General features: G+C 43.6%; 1 protein-coding gene across 1 annotated transcript in view; it reads left to right on the top strand.

The window, feature by feature from the left end:
• LOC122788050 (F-box only protein 47-like) overlaps positions 1-27,445 on the top strand; it is a 679,242-nt gene that overhangs the window by 578,731 nt on the left and 73,066 nt on the right. The window contains exon 4 of the mRNA XM_044054971.1: positions 13,387-13,463. Coding sequence (XP_043910906.1) covers positions 13,387-13,463 — 77 coding nt within the window. The remainder of the gene's footprint in view (positions 1-13,386; positions 13,464-27,445) is intronic.

Genomic DNA, 27,445 nt, shown 5'->3' with positions numbered 1-27,445 from the left:
AGGCTTCCCAGCAGGGTGTTCCCACCTCTTCTGATACTCCCCAGAGCATCCCACTGAGGAGGTCTATAAGAAAAGAACATGCAAGAAGAAGTACTTAGACTCCTCACAGAAGATACAGTCTTTGATGAAGGTGAAGGATCCCCATGGTAATCTCCTGAATATGTCCAGTTTGGAGACATCCTTGAAATCCTGAAACAGAGAGGTGGCTGGAAGTCTAGTAACCCTTCATCGGAGGAGTCTGTGTTCCTGGAGGCATTTGGTACCGGCCCATCTACTTTCTGGTTGACTCCGCCCACCAATGACCTCATAGATTTGATCTCTCAGCAAGCATAGAACACCCCAGACACCATTGAACCAATTACCTGGAGACCAGACAAAATTTTAATAGCACCAGAGGACAGTTTTAGACAAAAGTGGTGCCTGTTGATACCATAGTCATGGCGGCAGCCACTAAGAAGGAACTATCCTAAGACAGTTCCACTGTACATCCTCTGAACAAGGAATCTCAGTCAATGGACGGTTTGGGAAGCATGTTGATGCTTCAGTGACCTCTGTCTTCAGGTCTCTGAACTATATGGCACATTTCACCAGGTTACAGAGAGACCGAGTTGATGAACTCTCTGATACCCTTTCAGGTTCTGTTTTTGATGAGGTACAGGCATCTGTTGCCTTTCAGTTGGCTACCCTGCAATCAGTTTCCAATTCCTCCATGAGGTTAATTTCTCATGTGGCCAAAGGAACATCAAGAGCAACAGATTGTAGTGTTTCCATAAGGAGGCATGTCTGGATGTGCTTATGTGATTATGTAAAGCCATTCAAGTCTTCATTCATCAATGCTCCCTTTGACAGAATGTCGTTATTTGGCCCCAAAGTTAGTGACACTTTATCCAAGCATGAAAAAGATGGAAAGACCCTGTCTGCCATGGGTGTATGTCTTTCCATGCCTCAAAGATCCGTCTCCAGGAATCAACAAGGCACTGGGAAAATGTGGTTCAAAAAGTCCCAGGGTCCTTTCCAGGACATACATGGAGGAGGTTCCCTCAGGTGTAGGTGGGGAACTCAAATGGACGACAATGCCCATACAACAGAGGAGTCCCACAGAACCAAGAGTCCATAGACTGTTTTTTTGACAGACCCTTCTAGCACTCCTAAAAGTAGGCCCGATTGTTCCCCTCTGGAGGCAATTGGGGGTCAATAAATATGCACCAGAGAGCCTGGCTAGAGATAACAACAGATACATGGGTACAGAGAATCATTTCCAGAGGTTATATAATACCCATTTCCCTTTCTCCTCTAATCTCAAGGAAAATCCCCAATGTGCCACCCACTCAGAGGGAACAAGCAGCACTTCAAATACAAAAGCTGCTAGAAAAAAAGTCATCCAAGAGGTCCCACCAGATGAGATAAAATCCATAGGTTACTCAAGATTCTTTTTAGTGCCAGAGAAAACAGGGGACTGGAGACCAATCTTGCATTTCAGCAACCTGAACAAATCAGTTTGACACACCAAGTTTCGGATGGTCATGGTTCAGTCCATTCTCCCATTTCTAGGAAGGGATGACTGGATGTGATCGCTAGACCTTCTGGACACTTACTATCACATAAAGATGAACAGACAGTCCAGAAGGTATTTACACTTCTAGCTGGGTGCCAGTCATTACCAATTCAGAGTTCTGCCCTTTGGTCTCACCACAGCCCACAGGGTATTTACCAAATGTATGGCAGTAGTGGTAGCTCACTTGAGACTGCAAGGATTCCGGTTGTTTCCATATCTAGACGACTGGCTCATTACTGCCGTGACCAGGCATCCAGTAATAGGAGGCAAAAAATCAGGTTATTCAGACATGCTGTTATCTGGGAATAACCATAAATTATGAAAAGTCTCACTTGGAACCTAATCAAAAGTTGTTTATAGGAACATTGTTCAACACAAGGTCAATGGTAGCTTCAACGCCTCCTCTAAGAGTTCAGACCTTAAGAACACAGGTCAGGAAAATAATCTGCAACACCAAAGTTTCTGCCTGCTTGGTTCTTTGGGCCCTAGGATCGATGGCAGCATCAATAACTCTAGTACCTTTCATAGGTTCATAGGTTCATAGGTTCATACTAGGCTATCTGCCCTAGGGCATTTATAAGCCTAGCCAGAATGTGTTTGGCTTTCGCCACCCATTTTAAATTTATTTTGCTATGCCCTTTTTCGAGGTTAGTATACTGTGCCTCTGTCTAACAGTGACACAGAAGTGATACCCGGGGTAAACCTATGATCTCCCATCCACTCATCAAGATTCCTCTTGAAGAGAGTCAATGAGGGATTCTGCCTAACTTGGACTGGGATTTTATTCCAGAGTGAAGGGAGCCTCTGGGTTATGAATCTGTCCCTCCAGCATGTCCTATTTATTTCAGTGCTGAGGTTCAAGTCTCTCGAGCGTAGCTCGATGGGATTTGGATTTTCTGAGGTGCAGCATGTCCATTAATTCCGGGTTGGACATGGCTTTATACGTCAGGCACAGATCACCTCTGAACAGGCGGTATGCCACTGAGTAGAGCTGGAGTTTCTTTAACCGGGCAGCATATGGCATCTGTTTGAGCCCTTTGATCCTCTTGGTGAGGTACTTTTGGGGTCTTTCCAGTTGCTGCAGGTGTCTGGTAAGGTACATCCCAAAGGGGCATTGTACTCAATTATGGGCCTGATGAGGGATGAGTAAAGAGGCACGATGACCTCCCTGATCTAGATGTGAATCCCTTCATGATTAGGTGGGCTATATAAAATGTTTTTCTAACCACTTTGGCCACGTGGTTGTCAAATGAGAGATTGCTATCAACTTGGGTCCCCAGGTCCCTAATTACTTCTACTGTACTTAATGGATTACCACCTATGTGGTAATTTGTGGGCACTTTGTTTTTGCCAAAGGGGATGACTATACACTTTTTGGCATTTAGCTTGAGGCCAGGGCTCTGGCACCAGTTGTCTGTTTCTATGAGGCCCTTTTGGAGGATGCTTGTGTCGGCTGGGGAGTCGATTATGGCGCCCAGTTTGCAGTCATCTGCGAACTTGGTCAGCCACAATCCTTCCGTGTTGGCCTGTACCTCCGAGAAATATATACTGAACAAGAGAGGTCCCAGGACTGAGCCTTGTGGGACACCACTTGTAACTGGTTTGGAGTCTGACATGGCTCCAGCAATTCTAACCATGTGGGTTCTGTCCTTGAGCCAGTTTGCAATCCATCTAGTGACATAGGGGTTTATATTTAAGCTGGTGAGCTTATCTATAATGCCCGAGTGGGGTATTGTATTGAAGGCTTTTGCGAGGTCCAGGTAGGCTGTGTGGACCACCTTCCCCTCGTCAATGGCCTTGGTGACTGTTTCAAAGAAATCAACCAGGTTTAAGAGGCAGGATCTGCCCTTAACAAAGCCAAACTGGGTAGGATCCAGTGTCTGTAGATCCCCAATATCTTTATTTATGAGGTCCATGATGATCCTTTCCATAGCTTTGCATAGCCAGGTTTTACATGAGGATTCTTTACCAACCTATGTCAATCCTGATACATATTACACAGATTTGCAAGAGAGATCTCAGGTGGTGGATTCAATTGGAACAGGTCCTACAGGGCCGTCTGTTCATTCCCCCTCAGCCCAAGGCCATAGTGACCATGGACGCTTCCTAGTTAGGGTGGGGGGGCATTACCTGGGGAACACAGTTTAAGGCACAAGCTCCCTCAAAGAGGCCAATTTTCATATCAGTGTTCTAGAGTTGGGAGTGGTGCATTTAGCATTACAGGCCTTTCAAGAAGCTCTCCCCTTGGGGATAATTGCAATTCAAATGGACAACATGTCAGTAGTTTGGTACATCAACAAACAGGGAGGATCCAAATCTTACCCCTTGTATCAAGAAGCACTCAGAATGTGGCAATGGGTGATCTCATCCAACAGCTTTCTTTTAGCAACACACATCTCGGGGAAGTCCAATGTGATAGCAGACAAGCTGAGCAGGTGCATTCTTCTACCGCACGAATGGTCTGTCAACAAGAATGTGGTGGATATGATTTTTTTGTCAGTGGGGCTAGCCTTGCTGTGATCTTTTCGCTTCTCCCCTAAACAACAAGTGCAGCAGCTACTTTGCCCTGATCCCCCCCACAAGGGGAGTCACAGAGGGATGCTTTCCTTCATGACTGGCTCCCTGCCCTTTTTTATGCCTACCCACTGATCCCACTAATTTCCAAGTTTCTGCAGAAAGCTGCTAGGATGAAGAGTAAAATTATCCTCATTGCACCTTTTTGCCCTTCACATATTTGGTTCCTCTTTCTTTGGCCTCACTTACTCCACCAACCATGTATTCTGGATCCAACTCCAGACTCTTGTCTCATCTGACAAGCATGATTCATACAGACATTTATTTGTTATTTATTTATTTGACATTTTGTTAACCGGTTTGGTCCCACTGAACTCAAGCCCATTTTCAGTGGAGACCTGAGGAGAAAAGCTTTAAATACTTATACAAGTATATAATAAAAAGCAGAGTAAAAAAAATTAACAAAGACAGAAAAAGTGAAACAATGACAGGATACAACAGCTTACAAATTTGACAAATCAAAGAAAAAATATAGAAAAAAACAAAAAAAAAAAAGTAAAAAAAAATACTGAACCTCAGGCTGATGGCCTGGCTAATCCCATTCCATTAGTAGCCAGACAACCTGTGGTCTCCTCTCCAGTCCATCAGATACTTTTATCTTTACATAAACCATCAACACATAAACTCTACTCCAGTAAATGGAGAAGATTTGCTTACTGGGCCCATAAGTATAGCGCTGATCCATTTTCAGCCCCTTTGCATAGTATCCTTGAGTTTTTAGCCATACTTTTTAGAGATGGAGCTAGCTCCTTCGTAGTGAATGTCCAGCTAGCAGCGATCTCAGATTTCCACACAGGATTTGAAGGTGTTTCTGTTGCCTCCCATAGACTATGCAAAACCTTATTGCAAGGTACTGTTCTTCTAAAACCTCCTTTTAGAGACCCTACTCCCCCATATGATCTTAATCTGGTTTTGCAACAGCTTACTCAACCCCTCTTTGAACCAGCAGCTAAATGTGAACTAAAGTATCTCTGTTGGAAAACAATTTTTCTAGTAGCTATTACTTCTGCTAGAAGAATTCCAGCAATTCAGGCCTTGTCTTCAAAACCACCTTATTTGATCTTTCACAAAGACAGTTACTTTAAGAACTAATGCTTCCTTTCTCCCCTTAGTGGTGTCAGAGTCTAATATTAATCAGTCTATCAATTTGTCAGTTTTCTTCCCTAGATTTTCTAACAAAGGTGAATACACATTGCATTTATTAGATGTCCACAGGCAATTACATTTTTTACCTACACACAACAGAAAGTAGCATAGACTGACCAGCTGTTTTGTCTCTTTTTCTGACATAAAACTACACGCTCTAGGGACCACAATAAACAGAACATGCTGGAGGGATAGATTCCTGTCCCAGCGACTTCCCATACTCTGGAACAAACTACCTATCTATATCAAACAAAGCTCCTCATTAGCACTCTTCAAGAAAAATCTTGATGATTGGATGGGAGATAGGAAATTCACCCCGAGGATCACTTCTGTAGCTCTGCTCGACAGGGGCACAGGAAAATAATTTTCTTGGGTGGCGAAAGCCAGGGTACCTTTTGGCCAGGCTTATATAGGCCCTAGGGCCAATAGCCTAGTACCTACCTATGAACCTATGAAAACCTGTTGCCAAATTTACTCTCTCCAGATGGCTTATGGATTGTATTTCTTATATATACAACAAATTGGGCATTACCTTATTGAAACCATTATGAGCTCATTCCATTAGAGCCATGGCTGCTTCATCAGTCTTCCACTCTAGAGCTTCATTGGTTGACATTTGTGCTGCATCTACTTGGGTTACTCCCCACACATTTGTTACTCATTGCAAATTGTATATGGTCTCCAGGGGCAGAGCATCATTTGGTTCAGAGGTGCTCAGGAATATCCTTCCTTGAGTCCTCCCAGGGATATAGGTAGCTGGGGACTCTGTCCCATAAGTTGAAGACAGAATGACAATGGACATCAGATAAAGAAATTATGTATGCATAACGTTCCATCTGTGTTGTCCATTTTCATTCTTCCTCATCTCCTCTCCCTGCCTTGTAGTCTCCTGGAAAACTGAGTGATGTTAAGTTGTCTATCTCACCTTCATTCTTGCTGGATGGGTTCGGAGCCGATCCTCGGCTCTGACTCGGCCAATACCAAAGCCCGAGAGCTAATTCCACTGGCTCAAGGCTCCCCTATATCCCACAATGCTAGGCGGTAACTACTCAGATCTCGTTTGCCGCTTAGCTGACGAGGTGCTTTTCTACCGGCTCTGGCAGGTTAGTGGAAAATTTTTTTTCTATTTTCTCAAATCTTTAGACCCCCTATTATTTACCTTAGTATAACTTTTAGTTTAATTCTCTATTTTCATTAGATCGACCCTCTTTTGCCAATAATCCCTTCCTTTATTCCCCTTCAACTTTAGGCCTTAGGCCCCTTCCCCTCCTTCTCCTAGTCCTTTAGTGTGACTGGAAATTAATATTTTTTCTTAAAGGCCTGTGTGTGTGTGTGAGTGTTTCTTACTTAGGCCTTTAGTATGTCTAAGGACTCCAAGGTCTCAGGCTTCAAGAAGTGTGACTCGTGCTGTCAGAAAATGTCTCTGACAGACGGTCACACTTCTTGTGTGTATTGCCTGGGACCTTTGCACCTGCAGGACTCATGTGCTGTGTGCCATGGTTTCAGCCCTAGAGTCCTGCAGGAACGCAAAAATAAATTGATTTTGCGTGGCTTGTTAAAGCCTGAAGGCCCCCCGACCCAGTCTGTGTCGGGGAAGCCTTCTAAGACTTCCAGACAGTCGGCTCCGGCTTCAGAGCCGTCCTCTGGAAGCATCAAAACTGCTTCGACATCGGCTCCGGCTGGAGCCGATGTTTCCAAGCCTCATACTGTTACCTCGGCTCCAGCCGGAGCCGAGGCTGATAAGACTCAGTTGGCTCCGATACTCTTATCGGAGCCACCTTCGAGAAAGAGGTCTAGGTCCCCCTCCACTGGCTCCGTTCACTCGGCACCGGGATCCCCTCTTCTTTCAGAACGGAGCCATAGATCGCATTCCTCACGGTCTTCCAGGCTATCTGACCATGATTTACAAAGGGTAGTGAGTAGACTTCTCAAGTCCGAGGCACTGGCCCAAATGCTGCATAGCCCGACTCAACAGTCAGCGGCTATTTCCGTCCCTCAATGTGTTCCTCCTCCAACTCCTTTGAGCTCGGAGCCGGGGCTCATCGGAGCCATGACTGCCGGCGCGTCGGAACCGATACCTTCCTTTTTGTCTCCGTCATCTGCTCCGATCTCCTCTTTGGAGGGATCTCGGTGCCGAGCTTCCCTCGTCAGCTTCGAGGGGGCGAGTGGCATCGGACCCTTGTCCGACCCCGCTCTTCCTCTCGGGGCTTCGACGCTGGTGAGTTCGGCTCCGACATCGGCCTCGGAGCCGTCCCTGTCGGTGCCGGGGGGTCCTTATCTCTTCGGAGCGGGGACCTCCGGCCTTGCCCGATAGGGGTGCCTTCGAGGTCATGCGGAGCGTGCTAGAACCAGTGTCTGCCCCACAGTCGGCTCCGTCAGCCCCTCCATCTTCAGTGCCTGTGGTGATTTCTACCCACCTCCTTGCATCAGACTGCAGAGAGCCAACTCCTCAAGTTTCCCCATTGGGAATTTACTCCTCTTCCGAGGCCTCTCCTGACCTGGTAGGAGAACCCCCTAGGAAGAAGCAGTGCAAGAGGAAGCACATTGACTCCCCTGAGTCTATCACCTCTGACACTGACTTAGAGGAATCTGAAGGTTCTCCTCGATCCCCCTCTGAGGATGTCTCCTTTGCTGACATCCTTGAGATCCTGAAACAGAGGGGGAACTGGCCAGCCCTTAACCCTTCAGAGGATGAGTCAGTGTACCTTGAGGCGTTCGGCTCTTGCCCTTCCACCTCCTGGGCGTCCCCTCCCTTTGACCCCCTTATGGAAGTGGTGGCAAGGAAGGCCTGGATGGCCCCTGATTCAGTGGAACCCACCCCGAGGAGGCCGTCAAAGTTTATTACTGCCTCTAAAGATAAAGACTTTTTATCTAAAGGTATCCCCGTCGATGCCATGGTGGTGGCCGCGGCCACTAAGAAGGAGTTAGCCGATCCTTCGGTACCTGTCCATCCTCCTAATAAGGAATCTAGGACCATGGACAGGTACGGTAAGCGGATGTTCTCATCAGCGACCTTTTCGATACGGTCGCTGAACTACTTATGTCACTTTACTCGTCTCCAGAGAGATTTACTCAAGGATATGGGTGAAGCGATAAAGGATCCAACAGCTGAGGGGTAGCAAGACAATATGAACTCCCAGTTGGCAACCCTGAACTCCATTGTTAACTCCTCCATGCGGCTCATCTCATATGCTGCGGATGGGGCGAGTAGAGCCGCAGGCACAGGCGTTGCCTTACGACGTCATGCCTGGATGTGGCTGTGCAACTTTGCGGACCCTTTCAAGGCGTCCTTCACCAATTCCCCCTTTGATGGATCATCCTTGTTTGGTCCTCAGTTGAAGGATACATTGACTAGGTGCGAGGTGGAAGGTAAGACTCTCTCTGCCGTGGGAGTCCATTTTTCTACCCCTTCTAGGCCTTATCCCAAAGGTCAGAGGGGAGGAAAAATGGGGTTCCGCAAACAAACCCAGGGAGTCTCATCTGACGCACAAGGTCGATTCCCCTGTAAAGGCAGAGGGGGGAACAACAATAGACGCCGCCCTAGAGGCAGAGGAGGTCTGCAAAACCAGGGTAGCAGAGAAACTTTCTCTGAAAAACCCTTTCAACATCCCTGAGGAGCTGCCCGGCTGTCCACCTTCTGAGGCAGTCGGGGGAAGATTATCCCTGTACCCAAAAGCCTGGCTTTCCCTTACACAAGACAAATGGGTACAGTTGATCATATCCGAGGGTTACAAAATTCCCTTTATTCACATTCCATCCCAACCCAAAGGATCCCTTCCAGACGTTCCACCCAGTCTAAGGGAACAAGCAGCACTAGAAATTTCAAAGCTGCTATCAAAAAGAGCTATCCAATCAGTCCCAGCAGACCAACAAGGATCCGGAATCTACTCCAAATTCTTTTTGGTACCAAAAAAAACAGGGGACTGGAGACCCATACTGGATCTCAGCAACTTAAACAAGTATGTCAGAAAAACAAAATTCCGGATGGTCACGCTACAGTCCATTCTACCCTTCTTGGGTCAGGACAATTGGATGTGCTCGATAGATCTTCAGGATGCATACTACCATATCAAGATGAACAGACGCTCCAGGAGATTTCTCCGCTTCATGCTGGGAGCCAGTCACTACCAGTTCAGAGCCCTGCCCTTTGGTCTCACTACAGCCCCTCGAGTGTTTACCAAATGCATGGCAGTGGTCGCGGCTCACTTGAGACGTCAAGGATTTCAGGTGTTTCCATATTTAGACGACTGGCTCCTTACTGCCACCACCAGACATCAACTACTTCTATCCAGAGACTTCACTATCCAAACTTGCCAAGCTCTAGGCATTTCAATAAATTTTGAAAAATCTGCCTTGTCGCCTTGTCAATCTATTACCTTTATAGGCGCAACCTTAGACACACTCAATCTTTCAGCCAGACTTACAAAGCAAAGAGTGTCAGACATCCGCAAGCAAGTTTACCTTCTCTTACAATGCAACAAAGTCAAAGCCAGACTAGTTTTGAAGGTATTAGGACTCATGGCAGCAGCTATCCCCCTTCTCCCCTTAGCTCGCTTCCACATGAGGATCCTCCAATGGATGCTGTTTACTCAATGGTCCTTCCAACAGCTCCCGATGTCCCACACCATATTGATAACTCAATCATGCAAGAATCAACTCTCTTGGTGGATCACATCACCTCAGGTTCTCCAAGGAAGACCCTTCACTCACCCCCCCCCCCAGTCGCCACGTTGACAACAGACGCCTCCCTGATCGGGTGGGGGGGGCATTATCAGGGCAGGACAGTCCAGGGCATGTGGCAACCTTTCGAGTGCCACTTGCACATAAATGTCTTAGAGATGAGAGCAGTGCTTTTAGCGTTGCAAGCCCTTCACGACTCTCTTCCCACAGGGACTATTGCAATTCAGACGGACAACATGTCCGTAGTGTGGTACATCAACAAACAGGGCGGAACCAGATCATACCCCTTATGTCGAGAGGCACTCAGACTTTGGCAATGGGCGATCTCTTCTCAGCGTTTTCTGGTAGCAATGCACATTCCCGGGAAGTCCAACGTGATTGCAGACAAGTTGAGCAGGGCAATTCTCATGCCCCACGAGTAGTCTCTGAAGAAATCAGTGCTGGAAGAAGTGTTCCAAAGATGGGGCCAGCCTTGCTGCGATCTTTTTGCTACTCCCCAAAACAGCAAGTGTCACAACTTCTTCACTCTCTTCCCATTACCAGGCCATCCCACCAGAGACGCTCTAGTCCACGATTGGCCCCGGGATCTTCTGTATGCTTTTCCCCCTTTTCCACTGATAACTCAACTAATTCAGAAAGCCATCGCCTTGAGAGTGACAATGATCCTCATTGCCCCTTACTGGCCTCGACAGATATGGTTTCCGTTCCTTCATCATTACCTTTTGGAGCAGCCTTGGCATCTGGACCCAGTGCCAGATCTGTTGACCCACCAGTCGGGCCAGCTGCACCAATCTCTTCATTCTCTCAACCTCACAGCGTGGTTTCTCCGATTCCGACCTTAGCCAGGCTTCCCTTAATATCTCGCTCGGTCCGAGATATCTTGATAGCCTCTCATAAATCTTCTACCCGGAAGATTTATAATAGCAAATGGAAACACTTCTCCTTTTGGGCAACATCAAAAAATATAGATCCCTTCACTGCACCTATCCAGTCTATTCTAGACTTTCTAGCAGAACTCTTTCATTTAGGCTCTTCTTCATCTACCATTAGAGTTCAACTGGCTGCTATATCTAATTATCATGTAGGTGTCTCGGAGTCTAGCATCATGGCTCACAAGCTCTGCAAAGCCTTTTTAAGGGGCGTTTTTCTTCTCAAACCTCCAATCAAAGATCCCCCGCCTCAATGGGACTTGAACTTGGTTCTGGCATCCTTAATCCTTCCCCCTTTCGAACCAGCGGCTTCATGTTCTCTGAAGTTGCTTTCATGGAAGACACTTTTCTGGTAGCCATAACTTCAGCGAGAAGGGTATCTGAACTCCAGGCTCTGTGCAGTCGTCCTCCTTACTTAGTGTTTCACAAAGATAGGGTATCCCTCCGTACTAATCCATCCTTTTTACCTAAGGTTTCCTCTTGAACAAACCTAAACCAAATGAGTGATCTCCCCGTCTTTTTCCCTAACTATTCCAACAGGTCGGAACAAAAGCTACATTTTCTGGATGTTCACCGCCAACTTAGATATTATTTAGACAGGACTAAGCAATTCAGGAAATCTGATCAGCTTTTTCTATCGTATGCAGAAGGGAAGTTGGGCCTTCCAGTTACCAAAGTATCCCTTTCAAGATGGCTCACCTCTACAATTACCTTCATCTATGAGATCAGACATCAAAAACTACCTTCAAGACCTAGAGCTCATTCAACTAGGGCATTAGCTACATCCATAGCTTTTCAGGATAGGCTGCCAATAGATTCCATTTGTGCAGCAGCCACTTGGGCTTCTCCTCATACCTTCATTTCACATTACAAATTGGACATGGCCTCCAGAAACCATGCCAACTTTGGTTCCACTGTTCTCAAGAGTCTGTTCCGATAGGCCACCCGGGATAAGGTGCTAGGGACGTGGTCCCATCCAGCAAGAATGAAGGCGAGATAGACAACTTAACATTAAGAAGTTATGTACCTACCATAACGTTCCATGTTAGTTGTCTTCTTCTCGCCTTCTTTCTTGCGTCCCACCCTCCTTCCCCCAAGCCTGGACAGACCTATAGGAATTCATTTTGTAATCTTCCTCTGGAAGTTTTCATTCCCACATGTTCTACCACCTCTATTCTCCCTTTTGTTAGGTCTGGGATACCTTACACTCAGGTTTATATAGATGTGGGTTACCTTTCTCCATACTATGGAGACTAGAATTGCTTGGTCTAGCTATCAAACGAGATCTGAGTAGTTACTGCCTAGCATTGTGGGATATAGGGGAGCCTCGAGCCGGTGGAATTAGCTCTCGAGCTTTGGTATTGGCCGAGTCGGAGCCGAGGATCGGCTCCGAACCCATCCAGCAAGAAAGAAGGCGAGAAGAAGACAACTAACATGGAACGTTATGGTAGGTACAAACTTCTTATTATGCCATTTCCTCCTCTATCTGTAATTCAATACTTCTTTCTGCTGGTATTGGCAAACAAGATCTGAGGTACTTGGGGTTGATGCATTGTGGGTAAGGGAGTAACTTGAGAGTTTTTCTGGCTGCCACGAGCTTTTGTAATGGCCGAGTCAAATCCAATCCCCCATAAATTGAGGAAGAATGAAAATGAATAACACAGATGGAATGTTATGGTGAGTACACAACATCTTTTTTTTGTGCATTGCATCACGGGAACGTTTGCACAGTGGTGCAACTGTTAGAATTACTGCCTCGCAACACTTAGTTCTTTAATTTAGTCCCCAGCTGTAGTACCTCCTCTACAGAGTCTGTGTTCTACTTGTGTTCATTGAGATTTTCACCAGAAGCCTTGATTTACTCTCACACCCCAAAGATATGCTGTTAGATGTAAACATGCAGTGGAATAACATGTTATCTCCTGGATTTTTGATTTATTTGTTTGTTTGTTCGGTTACTTATTGTTTGCTTTACAGTCAAGTCTCAAGTGCCAAGAGAAACTCTGGCTTCCTCATAACCCTAAGAAAAGACTGAATGAATGAGTGAAAAGCATTTTCTGTTTGAAAGTATGTTAAACTTTGAATGGGGATAGAACTGAAATGTAAGGGAGGATATACTTTGATATTAATAGCGTGATGTCATTCGAGGGGAGATATTATTGAAAAATATTGAGTGGATGGCACCACTGGATATTTGTAGAGGTATGAGCCCTGTGGTAAGGATTAACTGCAAGAAACCTTCTTGAAGGTCCATTTTCGTAGTAAACACTTCATTTGGTTCTGCTGAAGAATAAACCATTATTTGTCACTGTTTATGTATAAGCAGCAGCTTTTCCATTAGGAAGGCGTTAACATGTAGACAAAGTGGTGAAGTAATATGTACCTGGCATAGAAGTCTATGCTAATGGGCTTACTGAGGAAGTCTTTGTGAAGAGATATAGTAAATCTGATAAATGCTAGCTGCTAATGGAGAAATACTAAAATATTTATTTTCTGGTACAGGTTTTCTTTTTAAAAGATGCACTTTGCTGTTGCCTACTAAAGAGAGACTGAGGTTTATTCACAGGAAGTTTTCTGAGGTAAGAAAAATATATGTGGCATAATTAGATTTCTTTCTCTTATTTTCATACTTTATTACATCTCAGATTGGCAGCATTATGTATTGGAGGTAGAATGTTTCAAGTATAGTGCACATTGTATATTTATGTATTTATATAGAGTATATATATATATATATATATATATATATATATATATATATATATACATACACACACACACACACACACACACACACATACATATATTTATATATAGGTCCCTAGATTCATGGGTGTTTACTAGGCTATATATATATATATATATATATATATATATATATATATATATATATGTGTGTGTGTGTGTGTGTGTGTGTGTGTGTCTAAATAATTGGCAGCATGCTAAAACTAGTAACTTATTCCCAAGTTACCTGTCATTATATATTGACATTTGAAATACAGTTCCTTATTTCTTTACTTGGCATTGCCTTTTTGATTTTACAATGTTCAACGTATGAAGTAACAGCCTACTAATATCTGGTGTGCATTACCTGCCTTCTCACTTTTAAACTGCTGGAAGCACAGTTGTCTCAGCATTCCTTATGATGGATGTAGCACTTTGCCTTTGAATGCCACTCAAGAATTACATATGTAGCAAGCAAAATAGAATGTAAAATATTACATTCCCATTGCCTGTTTTCATTTATATATTGACAGTATCACTTGTACATCTCTGCTATGAACCATTGTATATGTAATGATCATCACTCATTTCAGTGCTTCTTGCAGTTATAATATAGCACTGGCCACTAGAAAGTCATGCTGTAGAACTATAGACAGTACTGAGATGCATCTTTCAGGTTTCAAAGCCTTCACCATGAGTAGACATTGGTTCCAGTGCTTTTTCTTGTTTGAAGTTTTAAAGTCTGGTTCTTCTCATAACTCTTGGAATTTAGGAGAACATTTTCTTACAATTTAAAAAACATTCCTTATATTCAACAATACATAGAATTGTAAGGTTATAAACTGAAAATGTGATTGGACTGTTTTACCTCAAACATCTTTTAACAATTTTCTTGGTTACAGTGCAGCTATATGTAAAATTTGTTTTGTAATAGTAACAATATTGGCTCTACTTCAGCTTGTGTGTTTATGAAAATTGTTTAATTTTGAGTTTCTGTAAAGAATTTTATAAAGCAGTTCTGTTTAGATTGGGTTATTTTTATTATAAATTGTATGTGTGTTTGTATATGTCCTGATAAATATTAAATAAGAGACATTGTTATTGTCTCAATGGTAGAATCTTTGCCTCACATTTCTGGGGTGTGGAGTTCACTCCTGATTTTCAGTCACTGTGTAGTGTGCATGATGTTCGTCATATTGATCACTGCTTCAGTAGCCATAGCTGTATGAATTATATCCTGCCAAGGATATAACAGCTAGCCAGCTTCTAATGCTTAAGGACATCTTCCAGATTGAAGTGCTGTGCTGTGAAGCAGCTCAAAATGAACTGACTAAAAAGACAAGTTTGGATGTAATGCCCTTCAGAGCTTTACTGCCGCTGAAGAGTATGCTTATTTGAGGCTTGCGAGGAACGACAGTCAACTTGTGCTTTCCTGTACTGGGCAGATAAATTCCCTTTGGGGGGAGTCTCCCATTTTCTTAAATTTGTTGATGTGTTATAATTTTCCTGTTCAGAAAAGTTATGTTAAAGCTATGAGTGTTTTGTTTTAATGGACTTTCTCAAGGTTGTAATATACTTTTAAATGGAGCACTTGTTTTTTTTGTCAGTTTAAAAGTAGTGTAAAGTAAATGAAAATATTTTTTCTGTGGAGAAATTGTGTTTATTTTTCTTTTATGGGACTGGCATAGTATTTTAAAATGCTTTTTCTATCAAAAATAAAACAACTTTTGTGGCTGGTAGTGTTTACTGGCAATTGCTGCTTATCTTCCCCAGGAAAGAGGCACCATTTTCTGCTTGATCATGGAACAGACTACCATTCCCACAGACTGTACCTATTGCAGCCACAAAAAGAAAAAAATAAGCAAGCAACCTTTTCCACTACAGCAGGCTAGCAATTTGCTTCAGCTGTGGATGGGTGACTCTGCTTTGACTAGTTTGTTGTACCTCAGACCACTCATCTTCTATCCTGTACCTTTCTAGTGTAGCATTTGCAGCCACTATGGACCAGTGGTTAACCAAATCATATGCGGCTTTTGGAGTCCCCTCCATGTTACTTCATATCATGTGCATTTGTATGTCTTACTGTTTCTTTTTCTTTTTCTATCCATTCAGCATATTTGTTATGTTCCAATGTCTTCATAGATATTTCTCCAAAATGCATCTATTTCTTCTTTTTTGGTGATGTTTCTATTCCTTTTGCTTTACTTCCCAGTTTTTCTACCTGTGCAGATATCTTTAGTCTATTATTTGGAATAGTGTACGATACTTCCTGGTCCCTTCCTCATACTATGCATTGCTTTCATCATGTATATTTGTCTAAGTATTTTTATTGATCTGTTCCCTCTTCTATTTTTTTCGATCAGAGACACTTCTTGTCTTAATTGCTAGTTTTCTCTATTGGATGCTTCCATGATAACATCTGATTTCTTCCTTTCCTTTCCCTTGTTGCTTTGTGTTTGTGTGGTAAGACTCCCATCAGTGGCATCATCCATCTGGTCATTGAGGTCTGTGGCCAGTATTAAGACTTCTGATTTGGAGCAGCTGATTAGGTCCTTTTGCAGATGCAGATGCAATTAGGCCTTATGCCTTTGGGTCCATGCCTAGTGCCAGGACCCTTGCCTCCATCCTTTTGGCTTCCTCCCTTGGCCCCTTTAGATCCAAGGTCTTTGGGCCTGGCTGCTTTCTCATTCTCTATGTCTGATCCAAAGGCTTGCCAGCTCTGGCTGTTTCCTTGGTTGCTTTGACTCTGACTTTTTCCTGGCCATCAGGATCTTGGAGCCTTGGTGCCAAAGCCAGAGTTTGCAGTTTGGAGTTGACAATCCCTGGTTTGGGATCCTGTCTTGCAATCTGGGCTTTGGACAGCTCAGCACCAATCTCAATATTGGGGCTAGGTGTCTCTCCCTCAAGATTGGGTTGTCTCTGGTATCTTCAGGTGCTGGGACCTTTGGCCCCAAGAGACCAGCTCCACCTCAGCCTTCATTGTGTAGAGAGGATGTTCTTCTCTCAGCAGAAGGGTCAGGTTTCTCCAGCTGTTGTCCTGTCCCCTTTCTCTTCAGTGCCTGTAACCAGACATCAGTCTACTCTAGCCTGTGTCAGTGGGCCTTCATCCTATACCCATGGTGGGGCTTCCTGACTCTTCCCCTTCCTCCGTGGCTTGACCTGAGCAGGATGTTTCAGAGAAGAAGAAATGTAAGAGAAAACACCTTGACTCCCCAAAAGAGTCTGTCACTGAGGATGCTAACCTTGAAGAAGGAGGAGACAGTCCCCTTTGTCTCCGCAGGATGATGCCTCTTTTTACGACTTATTGGAGCTACTTGACCAGCATGGTGGCTGGACCACTGAAGCCCCATCTCTGGAGGAGTCAGTATTTTTGGAGGCCTTCTGCGTAGTCCCATCCACACCTTTGGTGGTTCCCCATTCAAATGCTTTATAGACCTAGTGTCCCTGGGGACGTGGAAGGAACCCTACATGGTGGAGCCTATTCCCAAGACGCCAGATAAGATTCTCGCTCCCCCAAAGACCAGCCACATTGGAGGAAGTGTTTGGCTGTTAGTGCTGTTCAGTGATGGCTGCCACCAAGAAGATGATTTCTGAAGAGAGTTCCTCGGTTTATCCTCCAAAAAGGGAGTCTGTGGCTTTGGATTATTTAGGGAAGAGCTGCTGTGCCTCAGCCACTTTTGCTCTGAGAGCTATTAATTATCTATCACACTTGACAAGAGATCAGTGTGACATGTTGTCTTAAGTGTCAAGAAATCTGAAGATGCAGTATTCTTTAGAGACTCACAGGACACTGGAGACTCAGTTGTCCACTCTTCTTTCCATTGCTAATGTTTACATGAGGTTAATTTCAAATGCAGCCAACAGAACATCTCAAGCAACTGGCTCCGGGATTGCCATATGGTGCCACACTCGAATGTGTTTATGCAACTTTGTAGATTGTTTACTGCTTGTCCTTGTCTGGACCAAACTCTAATGAGGAATGAGCAAGACAGGAAGACACTATCTGCCATTGCAGTGTGCCTTGCTACCTGTCAATGGACCTTTTTCAAAGAACAAGAAGAGGGGTATGTGCCTCTTCTTAAGAAAGCTGCAGCAATCTTCTCAGGATACTCCTTCAGAAGGTTCCTCCCAAGGACATTATAATGAGCCACCCCTCGGGCAGGGGTGTTCTGCAGGATCCGGGTTTCCATGGGGCTTTCTACTGTTGGCCCTTTCAGCAACCCTGAAGAGATGGTGGACTGTCCTACTCTTGAGGCATTTAGGATTGTTTGGTCACCCAAAAGCTTGGGAGCCCATCACCTAAGACTCATGTGTGTTAAGACATGTATCCAGAGGTTATTACATTCCTTTTTCAAATGTTCCAGACTTTTGTCAAAAGTGTCTCCCAGATGTTCCACCCCATCAAAGACTGTATGCAACTGTAGAGATTCACAAGCTGCTTGCAAACTGAGTAATCCAAGAGGTCCCATCAGACCAGCAAGGATCCAGGATGTACCCCAGGTTCTTTTCTTGTATAGAAAAAAGAGCAAGGACCTCAGGCCAATTTTGGATTTAAGCAATCTGGATCAGTTCATGAAAAAAGACCAAGTTCCAGATGGTCACAATGCAGTCAATATTACCTCTTCTGAGGAAGGAAGACTGGATGTACTCAGTAGACTTCAAGGATGCCTACCATCTTGCTCCAGGTTTCTGCACTTCTGGCTAGGGCCAGTCATTACCAGTTCAGGGCCCTGCTCTTAGGATTCACCACAACCTCCCAGGTGTTTACCAGGTGTATGGCAGTAGTCGCAGCCTGGCTCCAGTTGCAGGGATTTCAGGTCTTTTCATTCCTGGATGATTGGCTCCTCACTGCTCTCACATGGCCAGGGATAATTTATTCCAACTGTGTGACCATTTAGGCATTGCAGTCATTTATCCCAAGTCAACTATTCAGCTTGTTTAGGTTTTTGCCTCACAGCAAGAGGTTCTCCAGTTTGATCCTCGGCTGGGGTGCCTTCTGTGCGGAGTCTGCATGTCCTCCCTGTGGTCGCGTGGGTTTCCTCCGGGTGCTCCGGTTTCCTCCCACATCCCAAAGACATGCTGCAGGTGGATTGGACACACTAAATTGGCCCTAGGTGTGAGTGCGTGTGTGTGTGTGCCTTCTGTGGAAGGTTGGGTGCCAGGCTGGCAGCTCAACACTGTAAAACTCCACTGCCAATCATGAGCAGACAGGTGATCTGCTGTGGCGACCCCTAACCGGGAAAAAGCCAAAAGAAGAAGAAGAAGGTTGTTCCGTGGATGTTGTCAGTCAAATTGCCAGGCCTCCAGACTGCAGAGTTTTCAGCCTTCATGCTCAGGCCTTGATAGGGCTTGCAACCTCAAAGCTTCCAGCTCACATAGGTATGAAACTTGTACATTTTTTTTAAAGAAACATCTTTATTAAATTATCAATTATAACATAGGCAATCATGCATTTATATAAATGAAAACAAACCATATTAACATAATCCTAGCTGCAAGCATTTTACATCACAAACCATACTGACATCATTTTAGTTGCAAACATTATACATCACTTATAATGTACCTAATCTTTGTCAGTCAAACATTACACAGCTTATTCATATCCTGCCTTCTTATAAACCTCATTCCTCCCCTGTATGTATTGTTCCCACAATTTCCATTTTTTCGTATGTAATTTGCTTGTACCCTTTTCTAAAGATCCCAATTCCACTAGTTTTATCTATTACTATTTTCACTGCTTCTAGTACAGTTGGTTTAGACTCTGATTTTCATTTTCTAGTAATTGCTTTTTTTGGCAGGCACCATACTTAGACTCAGCAAGTCCTTACTATATCTAGGCAATTCCAATTCTGTATCATATTACAGAAAAATCATTTCCCTAGTACACCAATTTGCTTACCCAATATCTCTGAGAGAATAGTGTGTAGGGAATCTTTAAAGTCTGCCAACTCATTACACTCCCAGAAAATATGTCCCCAACTACCTCTTTCTTCTCTAACATTAGATGTCTACATGAGGAAAATTTCTCTGGAGTCTACTTGGGTTATCAAAATATCTATGTAGACAATTTCCAAGCGAAAATCCTACATTTTCTAGATTTTGTTGTATATTTGAGAGAAATACATATATCCCCATTGTTTCTTTGTTAACTGATTATCCATTCTCTCTTCCCAATCCTTTCTAACACCCTCTGATTGATTCTTATAGTTGCCATGCAATATTTTATATGCAGCACTATTTATTCCTTTTTTAAAGGCAGATTCTGTTCTAGAGACTACTAAAAACTCTACCAGTGCTGCCATTTAGGACACCCATATTTCTTTCTCTTTGCCTATACTCTGATATCAATTCTTGATAGGGAAGAGAATCTCTAACCTGCAGTCAAAATAAATTATTGGCATCTTCCCATTCTATTACCTTTCCCTCTCTTGTTATTCGCTCCCAATACCTTTTGTTCCTTTGCCAGTTTTCTTCAATAAATTCCAGCCCCCTCTTGCCTATTGTCTGTATCCCTAATTGCAGTCATCCCTATCGGCAGAATCTCCTTTCTCCATTCCTCTGTTGACTTAGTTCTTAGAGTACTTCCTGCTGCGCTATGAATATAATATTCTGAATGATTGTGTTATTCTTCTTAAAGGTCTGCATCCAAAATCCTAGCCTCTCCTTGTTTCTTGAGCTTCATCCCTGTTTCATCATCATCATCCTTTTCCACTTTGAATTATAGGATTTGATTCTATGAATTTTCATTCTATCCTCAATTGTCGGGGTTCAGATCTGATCCTTGGATCCGACTCAGCCATTAATTTAGCTCGTGGCCACCAAAAAGCTCTCAAGCTCCTCTGTTACCCATAATGCACCAACCCCTAACATACCCCAGATCTTGTTTGCCACTTTCATGAATAGCTTGAGCTCTCAAGTGATTTCTTCAGTATACAATAAGTGTTCTACTTTACCTTTTATAAATCTATTAATAGTTATTCTTCCATCCCATTACACTTTGTGTAGTTCTTATACACCATAGTATCCATTGAACTCCTTTTTCTTTTTATTTATCTTATTACACTTTCATGTATTTCTCAGTAGCATTGCTGGTATTTTTTTCCTTTCCTTCTGTTCATCGCTGTGTTAAAAAAAAAAATACCGTTATTTGTTGGTTACATTATTGTTACAGGATGTCTGAAAAAGGCCCTTCAGGTTTTAAAAAATGCCAGAAGTGTGGGCAGAAATTGCCCTTGTCCGACACCCATATCTTATGTGCATATTGTTTGGGATCAAATCACCTCCAAGTTGATTGCATCATTTGTAAGAAATTTAATCCATGTGCAATTGCAGATAGGAAAAACAACTTGATATTGGAAGGTTTGCTTCCTTCTTCTTTCCCTGTAGCTCTTTCTGGGGCTCAATCCCCCAAAACAAAATCTAAGGAGCCTTTCACCAAGTCTCCAATGCCTTCTGAATCATTGACTGCATCTTCTTTGGAGTCGCCTAAAAAGAAGCACAAGTCAGATCTAAAGGCTGCTATGATCCAACCTCCATCAGCTCTGACTAAACCCTCCTCAGATCCAACCTCTTCAGATCTGAGAATGTTACCCTGGAGCAGGTACTCACCTACTTTGGATCCAGTACCTTCCAGAGTACCTTCACCCTTCTCTGGAAAGACAACACTCTAGGTCACTTTCCCTCATCTCATCTCATTCTTCCAGGACTTTCACTGAAGCAGACATGGATGGAATGATGAAGAGATTCCTCACAGTGCAGATACAGATGGGTGTTCTCCCAGCTCCTACCCGTTCAGGTCAGGGAGCCCATCCCTCTACCACACCACCTATGGTAACTCCTTCTGTGATCCAACTGATTGTTTCAGAGCTCCTGGATCTGAGTCTTCCAGATCTGTCTGGTACAGATCCAAAGAAGTAGCTATCTGTAAGTGGACTGGCTCGTACATCTTTGGAGGCGGTTTACTCTCTGAGCTGAAGCACCCCTGTCAGGTCTGAGGCATTGGATTCAACTCCAGAGTGTTCAGAGCTGTCTCTACACCTCTGAGCTTCAGTATTGGACAGCTCGGCTCTGACTTATGCCTTGAGTAGATTGCCTTCAGGGCAGAGGGAACCGATGAGCCAGAATGCTGGTTTCCTGGCTCCATTGTCTTCCTTCTCCCCAGAGTGTTTGCTTTTGATGTAGTGAAGAGAGTGTTCTCTGCTCTGGCAGGACAGATGGATCCTACCCCCTCGGATCTTCCCTCTGGATCCCAAACATCTCTGCACCTTGAGCCACATCATTCTATTTTGAGACCTGATTAAAAAAAAAAAGAATAAAGTTTCTGAGACCTGATTATCCTTGGTATCTGTGTAGTTCTTATCATAGAGGGTTCTACTGTTGGTGTTTTTGAAGTGATATGCCACAGGGACAGCCAGCTCAAAGTCTCCAGGCCACTCAGCAGGGTTTTACAATGTCTTCCTATACTTCACCAAAGCATCCCATCAAGGAAGTCCCTAGGAAGAGTAAGTGCAAGAGGAGGCACTTGGACTCCCCTTAGGACTCAGTCACTGAGGATAATGATTTTGATGAAGGAGAAGGATTCCCAAGATCACCACCTGAAGACATCTCATTCTGAGACATTCTTGAGAGCCTTAAGCAGAGAAGTGGTTGGTCCTCTGATAACCCTCCAACAGTATTCCTGCAAGCCTTTGGACCTGACCTGATACCTTTTGGGTTACTCCAGCTGCTGATGAGCTCATTGACTTGATCTTGGGCTGGATTTTGGCTCCACCTGCAGGTAGGTAGTTCTGGAGTACTGGGGTGCCCGTAGATGCTATGGTCATGGCGGCAGCCACCAAGAAGGAACTCGCTGAGCAAAGTTCCTCTGTCCATCTCCCTAACAGGGAGTTTAGGGCATTGGACAGATTTGTAAAGTGTATGTATGTTTCAGTGCTTAGGTCAATGAACTACTTGGCACAATTTATGAGACTAGAAAGGGACTCGATCAAGGAACTTTCAAAATCTCTTTCAGGGACCACTACTGCTAAGACTCAATCTTCTGTGGCCTCGAACTTGGCTACCCTTCAATATATTTCAAATTCATTGATGAGGCTTATCTTGCATGCAGCTGAAGGTGATTCAAGGGTGGAAGGTTCAAGCATTTCCGTCAGAAGACTTGCTTGTATGCACGTGTGTGATTTTGCTGAGCCTTTCAAGTCATTGTTCATCAATGCACCCTTTGATGGCATTTCGATATTTGGCCCAAAAATGAAGGACACACTCTCAATGTGTGAAAAAGATGGAAAGATCCTCTCTGCAGTGGATGTACATTTTTTTTGACCCCTCAAAGATTCTGTTCTAGGAATCAATGAGGTGGTCAGAAAATGTGGTTCTGGAAGTCACAGGGTCCTTTCCAAGATCCATGTAGAGATAGTTCCCACAGGGGCAAATGGGGGAACTCAAATGGATAACGATGCCCATGCAGCAGTGGAGGCCCACAGATCCAAGGGTCCAGAGATTCTTTCTCTGATAGACCCTGTCAGTGCTCCTGAAATGAGGCCCAACTGTACCCCTTTGGAGGCAATCAGGGTTCAATTATCCCTGCAATGGAGAGTCTGGCTAGACATAACAAAAGATATTTGGGTGCACAGGAGTATTTCCAGAGGTTATATAATTCCCTTTTCCCTCCAACCTCCATCTGTAAGCAAATATCCCAATGTTTCACCCAGTCAGAGGAAAGCAGTAGCACTAGAAATACTAATGCTGCTAGAAAAAAGAGTCATCCAAGAGGTCCTGCCAGACCAGATAGAGTCTGGAACTCACTCAAGATTCTTTTTAGTACCAAAGAAACCAGTTGACTGGAGATTAATATTGGATCTCAGTGACTTCAGCAAGTCAGTTCAACACACAAAGTTTCTGATGGTCATGGTTCAGTTCATTCTGCCTTTTTTGGGCAAGGATTACTGAATGTGGTCAATAGACCTTCAGGATGCGTACTATGACATAAAAATGAACAGACACTCCAGAAGATATTTACAATTCTGGCTGGGTGCCAGTCACTATCAGTTCAGAGCACTGCCCTTTGGTCTCACCACAGTCCCCGAGGTGTTCACCAAATACATGTCAGTGGTAGCAGCTCACTTGAGACTGCAGGGATTCCGAGTGTTTCCAAACTTAGATGAATGGCTCCCTACCACCCTACTAAGCATCTACTAAGAGCAAGAGATCAGGTACTCTGGACTTGTTCTCATCTGGGGATAACTATAAATTACAAGTTTCAGTTATAACCAACTTAAACATTGAAATTCATAGGAGCGGTGTTCAACACTGTATCAGTGACAGCTTCTCTTCCTTACTCAAGAGTGCAGACTATCAGATTCCAGGTCAGGAAAATATTTCACAGTACCAAAATTTCAGCTCAGTTGATTCTGCAAGCCTTGGGGTCAATGTCAGTAGCCATAATTGTAGTTCCTCTAGCAAGATTTCATATGAGAATTCTTCAATGGATGCTAGCAACACAGTGGTTAATTCTTTATCAATGCATGTCAGCACAAATAAGAATCAATCAGGCATGCAAGAGTTACCCTTGGTGGTGGATTTGATCAGATCGGGTTCTACAAGGATGTCCTTTCATCCTCCCTCAGCCCAAGGGTATAGTGACCAAGGACACTTCCCAGATTGGGTGGGGGGCACTTCTGCAGGAAAACAGTCCAAGGCACTTGGTCTCCCGAAGAGGCCAACATGCATATCAATGTTCTGGAAATGAGGGCAGTGCTGTTAGCATTGCAGGCATTCCAAGACACTCTCCCTTTCAGGACAGTTGTGATCCAGACAGTCAACATGTCAGTAGTTTGGGTACATCAACAAACAAGGGGGAACCATGTCTTACCCCTTGTGTCAATAAGCCCTCAGAGTACGTCAGTGTGCGATTTCTTCCAACCACTTTCTGATAGGAACTCACATTCTGGGGAAGTCAGTCATGATAGCAGAAAAACTGAGCAGGTCCATTCTGCTACCTCACAAATGGTCTCTCAACAGCAAAGTGACAGATATGATTTTCCTTCAGTGGGGCCAACCCTGCTGTGATCTTTTTGCATCTCCCTTAAACAACAACTGCAGCAGCTTCTTTGCCCTGGTCTGGGGAATCACCGAGGTAGCACTACTCCACAGTTGGCCCCCTAATCTTCTCTATGCCTATCTCCAACTCCCCTAATTCCTAAATTCCTACAAAAGCTGCCCTGTTGAAGAGCAAAGTTATTCTCATTGCACCTTACTGGCCTCAGCAGATTTGGTTCCCCTTCCTTTAGCATCATCTAATTTCCCCACCATTCCAGACCTCCTGTCTCATCCAACAGGCATGATTCATCTGGATATTTCAAACCTCAGGCTAACAACATAGTTTCTCCAGTTCCTTCAATAGCCAGATAACCAATGCTGTCATCCCCTGTCCATCACATACTTTTATCTTTCCATAAGGCTTCTACAAGAAAACTTTACAGAAGTAAATGGAAAAGATTCATATTTTGGGTACATCAGAGACACAGTGACCCCTTCTCAGCCCCTGCACAAAGTGTTCTTGAATTTTTGGCAACAATTTTTAATGAAGGAGCTAGCTCTTCAACAGTTAGAGGTCAGTTAGCAGCAATCTCTAATTTTCATACTGGATTTAAGAATCCTTCCTTGGCTTCATCTAACCTTTGTAAATCCTTTTGAGAGGCAACCTCCTGCTAAGACCTCCATATAAAGATCCTATTCCACCACTGGATTTAAGTTTTGTACTGCAGGCCTTAATTAATTCCCCTTTGAACCAGCAGATAAATATGATCTTAAATTCCTGACCTGGAAAACTATCTTTCTAGTGGCTATTACCTCAGCTAGAAGAATTTCAGAATGTAAAGCATTGTCCTCTATACCTCCCCACTTGATTTTTCATAAGGAATAACATTATGTACTAACATTGTTTCCTTCCTAAGGTGGTGTCAGAATCCAGTATTAACCATCCAGTTAATCTGCCAGTCTTCTTTCCTAAATTTGCAAACAAAGGTGAATATATGTTACATTTATTGGATGTTCACAGACAATTATGTTTTTAGCTACACATACCTACACATAATAAAAGATATTAGAAGGACAGATCAATTGTTTGCGTTCTTTGCAGATTCTAAATTGGGAAGGTGAGTTGCAAAGGTAACTTTAGCCAGATGGCTGACGGATTGCATATCATTTATTTACAACAAATATCCTTACCAAAGCATCTAAGAATCCCTGCTAGATTTAACTACTGTGGTATCCTAGATGTGTGCATGCCTCTAAATTCAATTTACCTAGCAGCTACTTACACTAGAGTTAAACTGCAACAGTGTGCTTTTACCTGTTCATCGGACCTATCTGCAAGCTGCCTCACAGTTTAACAGGATCCTTTAAAAGTTTCAGCTTTCTGGTGTATTACAAGCACCCAATTCAATTTATCTAACATCTACTTACACTAGAGTTAAACAGCAACAGTGTGCTTATACTTATTCATTGGACCTATTTGCAAGCTGCCTCACAGTTTCACAGGACTCTTTAAAAGTTTAAGCTTTCTGGTGTATTACAAGCAACCAGTGTAGGTTTACATTTACATATCTTTGTGTTCTTGTAACTTTGTTTAATACTAGCTGAGCCTCACACTCTAAGAACTGCACCTCACTGCATTTTTCCATGCAGGACTTTAAATCTTTATTTTTACTTAGGTAATATTGGGTCTTTGCTGACTCATTTCCATTAACAGTGCTGTCTGCTCTGAACTGAGTTCCTTGGCTCAGCTCGCTCCGTATGCCTCGCTACGCTCGGGCTCACTTTTCTCACCCCAACCCCCTATTCCCACCCACCCCTAACATCATTTCTTTTATAGTTAACCAGTTGATCCACCCTACACAGGGTGACTCCCCCATTTCCCATTATAGCAATACAGTCATCTACACTTTTTTCACTACCCTCCTCCCCATTATCTTTCAACCAACCAATGTCTGTCCTTGCACTCTTCCTATACTTACTTCCCATACTGTACTACCTTACTTTAATTGAACATAGGCTCAACCCACAACTATCTCCTACCTTTTCTTTAACCTCTCAATCCTCATTTAACTAAGACTACTTTGCTATCTTACCTATCCAGCCTCCTCCCTATACTACATCCTCCTAACCTACATTACTCCACCCACCACCTCCTACCTCATCTACTATCTGTGCACCTCTCACTTACTCCACTACTGTATCCGCTACACCTCCAAATCTACTATTATACACTTAATTTACCCTGCTCTCATATTACTTCCTCCCAGCTCACATAATTCTTTCTTACTTACTCCTATTATCCTATCTCTCTATCTCTACTCAATACTCTACCTTTTCTACCCATAGCTACTTATAACACCATCACTGCCATTCATGGTATTAGACCTACAAACAACATCATATTCACACACATATAAAATGTTTCTTATCTCCAAAACTATTCTATTTCTGCTCTCTCTATACCTCTATCTCTTTCTATAACTAACATCTCTTCACACAACACACATACCTTACAATCCTACTTCTACAACAACCATACTTATACAATCTCTTTCCCAGCTATTCTTCAGTAGGCCCTACTTTGTATGCCACAAACTTAATCTTACAAATCAAACTTAAAATCCTCTCCCATCAAAACCATCACAACAAAATCTCAGTTCTAAACAATCTCCTTAATATTAAAAAGAAACTGCAACCTGTAAATCTCCCCACCCACCGCAACATAAGTCAATGCGGCAATATACATCCAAACTCTGGTCCCCCTCCAGCCTGTTATAACCCACCAACCTCCTTAAAGTCC

The sequence above is a fragment of the Protopterus annectens genome, chromosome 13.part0 (genome assembly GCF_019279795.1).
Source record: "Protopterus annectens isolate FY-2018-M chromosome 13.part0, PAN1.0, whole genome shotgun sequence".
Lineage (NCBI taxonomy): Eukaryota > Metazoa > Chordata > Ceratodontiformes > Protopteridae > Protopterus > Protopterus annectens.
This window is presented reverse-complemented; position numbering and strand designations above follow the sequence as displayed.